Here is a 7981-nt window from a genome sequence, read left to right on the forward strand (position 1 = left end):
CTCTCTGCTCTAGACCGGTTCGAGGAACCGTGATTAAAAATCCTGGTGGCGCCCTTTTGTAAAGAATATTAGCTTTCAATTTTGTCATTTTATGGTTGAGTTATTGTTTAATTAAAGAGACTATTTGAGCAGTAAAACCCGTTCCAAATTAATAAAATTAAAGTCAATTTAGCCAAGTATGGGTTATTTGTGTAAAAATTTGTACGGGTTATGTGTGATAGCAAGTGTTAATCGTGTTAAGTTTTTGTGGTCCGGTGGACTTAAAATGAAGTTAAAAGTGTAGTAAGTATAGTTTGGTTTGTTTTGGTAGTCCGGTAGACTTGTAACTTTGAGCTTTGTTTTAGGACAGGTGTGGGAGACCGTTTGTTAGAAAAAGCCCATTAGGTTTAGGACAGGTGTGGGAGACCATTTGTTGGAAAAAGCCTAACTAGTCATCGTTTCGTCGTTTGGAAAGGTTTGTTTGTAAATATCGTTTATCTCGCAGTTTATTTCTCCACGTCGCTAGATAATAACTTAATTATAGTGTGTGTAAGTGAGCACTTAAATTGCTAAATTTTGTTGTTATTGTTAATAAATATTGGCCATATTGTTAATTAAATTTTTATTGTTTTTTATGTCGGACTCAACGTCCGACATTTTTATTTTATAACAAATAGAATTTAATTATTCATAAATAATTTCATGTTCTTACAACTAATTACATACATTTATTTTATTTTTAAAATTTTGTTATCTTCAAATTTATCAATAGTATTTTCAAAAGAAACTTATTTGAAAAATTTAGTTTTAGTTGGGCCTGACCATACTAAGGGATTTGAGCCTGAACAAATACCCTAATGGAATTTTAAACTTTGTCGAGATCCGAAATAGAAGTTTTCGATAACAAAATAAATGTATATGTTGCGGAATTATTCAAACATTCCCGCAACAAACTGGTAGCACCGAGGCGTCGCTACACAAGCGCCCTCGGGTGTCCTACCTCAACTCAACTGGCTCACCGGCAAGCAGCCATACTCCTCATAACACGTGCTAATTGTACAGCGTACACACGCATTTACCGTGACCAGTGCATTTCTTTGTGTATTTACAAAATCATCAAGCTCATCCACTCAACTTTACTGAAGCCAACTACAGCATCTTTATTCACCAGCAATCATTGGCAACTCAGGTACAATTAAGTATTTATTGTAAATCATCTGAGATCACTTTATCACAACCTATACTCTCATGTTCCCTCTCTCTCTTACTCATTGTCACATGGCTTATCCATGTGTCGCTCTTTCTCATACATATGTATAGCAGCCACCTACACTTTCCACCTAGCAACAATCACGTGTTACAATTGTTAATAGAAATTCGTCATCATGCGGCAAAATCAAATGCCGCATTGCAGATGTTGCTTGGTGGGGATTGGGGGTGACTGCTACCTGCTCTTGGGCCTGTCGGCCATTCTGTGTTCAACAATGTGTGTTCTATCTCGCATCCCGAGACCTACGTAATCAATTAAGCTCATTAGTTTTAAGGCTCATTTGCTCACACTGTGACAGTTAATTATATTGTTAATTGATTAATAATCCAGTGACTCTAATGTATACAGCTCATCCAATTAATTATCACTGTGAACTCTACAGATTCAAGCTCAAGCTCTCACTACACTTGCATTCATTCACTCTATTAATCATTAAGTGTAATTAATTAATCGTCTGGTGAACCTAATTCTACAACATTACTCATATTTATCGCTCATAATTGCTAGTGTTAATTACATTGTAAATTAATTAACAGTTTAATTGAAGATCAAATTTCTACAACTCATACTCAGTATAATTAATATACATTAATTGATACAACTCAATGAAACTCAACCAACGCGAACTCATGAATCAATGTAATAATTCAAGATCATAATAAGTGTTCAAAGTGTTCAATATTTGTAAACTGCTCAAACTCTGTACAATCAAAACTACGCCTGTGACTAATTTTAGAATTAATAGAATTATAACCACGAATGTGTCTACTCCATCTTTTAACACCTAGTCCCGGCAAAATAAATATTGAATGTTAAGATTATTATCTTACAGTATATATAAACAATAGTTTAAATAAAATAAAAGTAAATAATGATAAAAGAAAAAAATAAAAAGGAATGTTATGATAATTCTAGTATCAACAAAAAAAAAATTTATGTTGATAATTTAAGGAATAAAATTTAATAACTATAATTTAAGTTTGAACAAAAAAAAATAAATAAATGTTTTCTTTTATTTTCGAATAAAATAACGACTTAAATAAAAAGAAAAATTTAGATCTAAGAAACTAATGATAATTTGTAATCTATGCACAAATTAATTTTTATCTAACTAATTTAATATAAAAATTTTGTCACAGTAAATAATTTAATGTAAAATAGTACACATGTATGTCTTTGTCTATGCATAAATGCGCTTACGTATACACAAACACATAGATGTATAATAGAGCATAAGAGTAAAGGAGAAGCGATATTGTACTCTGACCCAAGTAGAGGGGACTCATGCAACATTATAGAAAAATCTAAGAGAGAGGGCAAGGGCTGAAGGAAATAGAAAAATAATTGGACATTATTTCTCCCATCTAGTAAAAATAAGTAACGCCCTAAAATTCGACACCTTTACGATTTTTCAACAAAAATATCTCTCGTTGTCCTGACGTCCTAGTGTTAACATCGAAAAAGTTTTTATAAGTTTCAATGAAACCACGCATCAGATTAAAAAAAAAAAAAAAACAATTGTTAGTAAAGTAAATTTCAATTATGTAAAGAAACGGTAAGTTTCTTTACATAAGTGTTCATTTAAGTAAGTTCTTAATTGAGATTTTTATGTTTGTTTTAATAATTCAATTCTTTGTATGATAATTTTATAATATATTTATTAAATTGAATTCATTTTCTCATATTATAACTTCAACCCCTTCCCATAAAGCTTTAGATTCTTATCTATTAGCCTAACGGCTAGGATAAAAATAATTAAATTTTAGTTGCGTTTTCGACGTAACATGTTCAACAGCGCCTTCCTCTACTCTTTCTACCCTAACATAAATTTTCTCAGCTTTGGACCGGATCCAGGAACCGTGGAAAAAAAACCTGGTGGCGCCCTATTCATTGTAAAGGTTGTTGTTAATTTTTCTCGTTTTGTTTATTAAGTGAATAGGGGCCAATTCGACAGATAGAAAAATTGTTACATTGTGAGAACGAATACTGAAAATAACCTTACAAGTGGTGTCATTAATTATGCAAGAGATAATTTAAAATATGAGATATTGTTAAATACTTGAGATGTATGTGATAATAGTAAGGTAAATATAGTTCGGATCTGTGAGCGTAGCGGATTTGTTATTGCTAATATCTATACCGATCTCCAAATAGTCGTGTAAGTGTATTCGACGACAGTGTGGCCAGATCGTGCGATTTTTTTAACCCCTCTTTGGCGTCGCGCGCGCCTCGGACACAAGCAAGCGATGCGTGTCTGTGAGTCGGAAAACCGAGCGGAGCCGAAGGAATCCGAGAAAGTCGAACGAATCGAGGGGAATAAACCTCCTGCCACACGAAACAGAGGAATAACTCACACAACAGTAGCTCTCTGTTCGTGTGAAATTCTAAGAATCCGATTTCAGCCGAAACATACAGCGGGAAAAATAATGTTTTAATTTTTATTAAAATAAATAAATAATGCTTTTTTGTTAAAAACATGTAGGTTTAATTTTTTTTTTAATATAAAAAATAAATTTTTTTTTATCAATAAAAATTAAAATACAAAATTTTTTTTTCTTAAAAAAATTAATATCAATTTTTTACGCTGTCATTAATAATAATAATTTATTATTAAATATCAATAATAATAATAAAAATAATAATATTTATGGTAACTGGAAATTCCCAAACGCAGCTTTTATATTAATTCTTACTTTTATTCGATACGACGTTTGATGGCTACGCGGCGTAAGTGAAAGCTTACGTCGGCGAAACTTTTGAGATCTAGTCCTCGCCCAATCAATTTTTTTTTCTCAAAAATTTTTTTTTTGTTGCTATACTAATAATAATAATAATAATAATAATAATAATAATAATAACTGTTATTATTTTTATAAATAATAATAACAATGGTTATTTGTAATAATTATTACTAATAATTTTGGTTACTGGGAATTCCCAAAGGCAGTTTTTATCTTAGTTTTTGCGTTTCCACGACAGGTCCTACGATGGCTGCGCGGCGTAAGTGTAAGCTTACGTCGGCGAAACTTTTGAGATCGAGTCCTCGCTCAAACAATTTTTTTTTCTTAAAAATTTTTTTTTATGTTCCTATACTAATAATAATAATAGTAATAATAATAATAATAACTGTTATTATTTTTATAAATAATAATAACAATGGTTATTTATAATAATTATTATTAATAATTTTGGTTACTGGGAATTCCCAAACGCAGTTTTTATATTAGTTCTTACTTTTTATCGGAAAGGCGTTTAATGGCTGCGCGGCGTAAGTGTTCGCCTACGGCGGCGGGGTTTTTGTGATCGAGTCCTCGCATAATCAAATTTTTTTTTCTTTTTAAATATTTTTTTTTTATGTTGCTACTAACAACAATAATAATAACAATTGTTATTTATAATATTTATTTCTAATAAAACTGATGAAAAATTGTAATTTTTGTTAAAATGAAATAATTAATGTAGTGGCTCTTGCCATTGCCCGAGGTCAAGCGTCTGACGATCGCGCGCTGAAGCCTTTGACAGCGTTGAGTCGTCGCGCGCGAAGTCACGCCATTGTCGTTTAAATGCCCGGGTATTTAAAGACGCGTTGTTTACATTTCCGTCGTAAGACAAAGGACGCTACTTTTGTTTATCCGTCAATATTGGTGCGTTAAGTTTGCGGTTATAACGCCATTAACGTTTGTGCAGTGTAATGTGTTTGACGTGCCTTTGGATTATTTTGATTTAATTGCTACACAGTCCAGCGATAATTACAGGTATTTTAATGAGTATTAAATTCAATTTTTCTCTATTATTAATAATATTAAATATAAAATAAAAAAATATCGATATTATTCCGTGGAAGTATTGTAATTGTGTTTTTTTTTTTTTTTTTTTTTTTTCAACTCATCCGTTCTCCCGGCGTTTTTTATTAATAACTCTAATAAATACAATAAAATAATAATAAATAAATAAATGAATAAATAAATAAATAAGTAAATAAATAAAATAGATAAATAAATAAAATAAAGTAAAATCATCATATTTTTGGTTTCGTTTTTGGTTTAATTGTCGGTGTTTTTTTCCGGTGTTGTTGTCGGCGTTATCGTTGAAGTCATCGTTGGTGTTATTTCTGGTGTAATCGCTGGTGTCGTTTTCTTTATCGTAAAATCGTATTATTGGTGTTGTTTTATTTATTTCAAGTCGTGGATTCATCAGAGCCTTCAGCTAAGAAATCCAAAAAGGCAAAAACCTTTCAACACCAATGGTACGATGATAATCCAGAGTGGATAACATGGGTCAAGGAATGTTTATCAGATTCAGAAAAGTTTTTATGTATTATTTGTAATGAAAATTTAGCTTGCGGTCGTTTCGAAATTGACAGACATTCCAAAACCAAGAAACATTTGGAGAACTTGCGCGTGTACAACCCTGCTTCTCCAAATGTCGTGCTTCCTGAAACTTCTTCATCAGCTTGCTCTGAACTTGATTCCAGTTCATCTTTGTCTTCAGCTGAACTGGAGTTTAATGAACGAGTTAAAGCAGCTGAAATTAAATTTGCGACCTTGCTCGCTCAAAACAATATTCCTTTGGCGGCTGCACCACAAATTTTGAAATTATTTCAGTCGATTGGTAAAGAACCGACTGTTCTCCAAAAGATGACAGCGGGCAAAACCAAAGCTACTGGAATTATTTCAAATGTAGTGAGTGTTCATGAATCGACACGGATCGTTAAAAATCTCCAAAAAACGAAATTTTCTATTCATGTAGACGAGACGACTGACATTACGAACGACAAATGGATGATGTTGATGGTCCGCTATGTGGATCCAACTACATTATTAGTTAAAATTGAATTATTAGAATTAATTCATTTAGATGCGACGGACGGTTCGGCAAAAAGTATTTTTGGACAATTTTGCGATTCGTTGGCCAAACTAGGAATTTCGTTAGAGCAAATCATCGGTATTGCCTGTGACAATGCTTCAGTTATGATTGGGAAACGTAACTCTTTTAAAATTCTGATGACTGAGAAAATTCCGAATCTTCTCACGTTATCATGCATTTGTCACTCTCTTGCCCTCGCCTCAAAAGAAGCATGTTCTAAGATTCCAATCGAAGTTCATGACTTTCTTACCAATGTTGTTTCTTTTATTAAAAATAGCCCGAAACGCAGCGCCCTCTTTGTTGATTTTCAAGATTGCTATGAAGAAAATCCTACAAAGCTTGTTCGATTTGCTGCCACTCGATGGTTGTCTCGTCAAATTGCGATTACAAGGGTTTTAAACAATTGGCAAGCGATTGGTGCTTTTTTAATTGATCAATCTTCGGAGAAAGCTGGAAATGGAGATGATTTACTTGCAATCATGCATAAACCATCGACAAAAGCGTATTTACTCTTTTTGAAATCTGTGCTTGAATCTTTCAACAAGATCAACGCTAATTTTCAAGGGAGTAATACTCTAGTCCACGAGTTACAGCCATGTTCCAAAGAGCTGCTCGTTCAATTTCTCCGAAGGTTCATGAAATTCCCTTTGTTGAAACCTGAAATCTTTGACAATAACATCCGTGACATAAACTTTGAAGAAATTTCGAATTAACGTAATTTGCTTGAAGTAGATGTCGGAGCCGATTGTCAAGAGTATTTACTGATTCAACAAAAGTCTGGAGTTCCTGAATTGATCATTAATCAGGTGCTCGACGATTGTTTAAAATTTCTTGTAACCGCTTCTCTTGAAATCCGCCGCAGATTGCCGATCGACGATCCATTTCTCTCGGATCTGACAGTTTTCGCGAAGGAAACTGCCCTCTTCGATCCTGACAGGAATTCATCCTTTTCGAAAGTTGAAAACACCTGTCTCGCTCTTGAAGTTCCCGGAGGGAGACTTACTCAGGAAGAGTGGAGTTCCTTGTACTGTGTCGATCCGAATTTGAAGGAGCAATGGAGCAAACTATCATTCGACGAAATGTGGATAAAAATTTGCTCCGTTACTCATTCAGATGGGACTTTACAGTTTCCAACTTTGCGCTTACTATTAAGTGTGATCAGAGCACTTCCCCATTCAAACGCTGCGGCTGAAAGGGCATTTTCTCTCATACCTGATATTAAGACAAAGAAAAGGAATAACCTCACTCATAAAACCCTGAATTCACTTTGTGTGATTAAATGTCTCCAATTCAGGGAACCTACGAGCGTCAGAGATGTCGATCGACAAAGATTATATTGGGTTGATGTCTTCTTGCAATTTATATTCAACAGCGGAAAAGGCCGCACCAAAAAGGTTAAATTTGCATCCATACGATAGTAGTGATGATTGCTAGTAAAACAATCACACTACTAATAAGTTGTTCTCTTTTTTTTTGGATGCGCAGCAGTTCTTCCACTCTGGACTTCGACGTTGTAAATATTTTTCATAGATAGTTTGTTTATTTATTTATAATAATTAATTATTTATAATTTAAAAATGTATATATTAATAAAGGAACTAGTGCTCCAAGCTGGGTTTCTTTTCGACTGAGAGGGTAGAAGTACCGCTGTTGGCCACCTTAGCATTGTTTTTGGCCAGTTAATATTTGAATTAATTTATAAAAAATTAGAGTATTATAAGCATATTTTTGTTGAGTTTTGAAAAATTTATATTGAAATAAATTGAATTTGTAATAATTTATTTATATAAATTCATGTCTATCGTTTATTTGAACAATAAATGGCCATAAATGGTACAGTGGCCACAAACGGTACTTCTACCCTAG

General features: G+C 33.0%; 1 protein-coding gene across 1 annotated transcript; it reads left to right on the top strand.

Moving 5' to 3' along the window:
• The first annotated feature begins 3495 nt into the window (after nt 1-3495).
• Nucleotides 3496-7533, top strand: LOC141525666 (protein FAM200B-like). The gene is made up of 3 exons (XM_074240227.1): nt 3496-3619; nt 5432-6796; nt 6848-7533. Exons 1-3 carry the CDS (start codon nt 3496-3498, stop codon nt 7531-7533), a joined length of 2175 nt encoding a protein of 724 aa, XP_074096328.1.
• The last annotated feature ends 448 nt before the right edge of the window (nt 7534-7981 follow it).

This window comes from Cotesia typhae, unplaced genomic scaffold (genome assembly GCF_013202065.1).
Source record: "Cotesia typhae breed Kobodo isofemale line unplaced genomic scaffold, CoteBio_Ctyphae contig_27, whole genome shotgun sequence".
In the NCBI taxonomy this organism is placed as follows: Eukaryota; Metazoa; Arthropoda; class Insecta; order Hymenoptera; family Braconidae; genus Cotesia; species Cotesia typhae.

Bases quoted from the DNA above. Each gene is read 5' to 3' on its own strand.
- LOC141525666 (XM_074240227.1), top strand. From the start codon at position 3,496: ATGCGTGTCTGTGAGTCGGAAAACCGAGCGGAGCCGAAGGAATCCGAG. The intron at 3,620-5,431 runs GTTCGTGTGAAA...ATTTATTTCAAG, and splicing joins TCACACAACAGTAGCTCTCT to TCGTGGATTCATCAGAGCCT. The intron at 6,797-6,847 runs GTGACATAAACT...TGCTTGAAGTAG, and splicing joins AATCTTTGACAATAACATCC to ATGTCGGAGCCGATTGTCAA.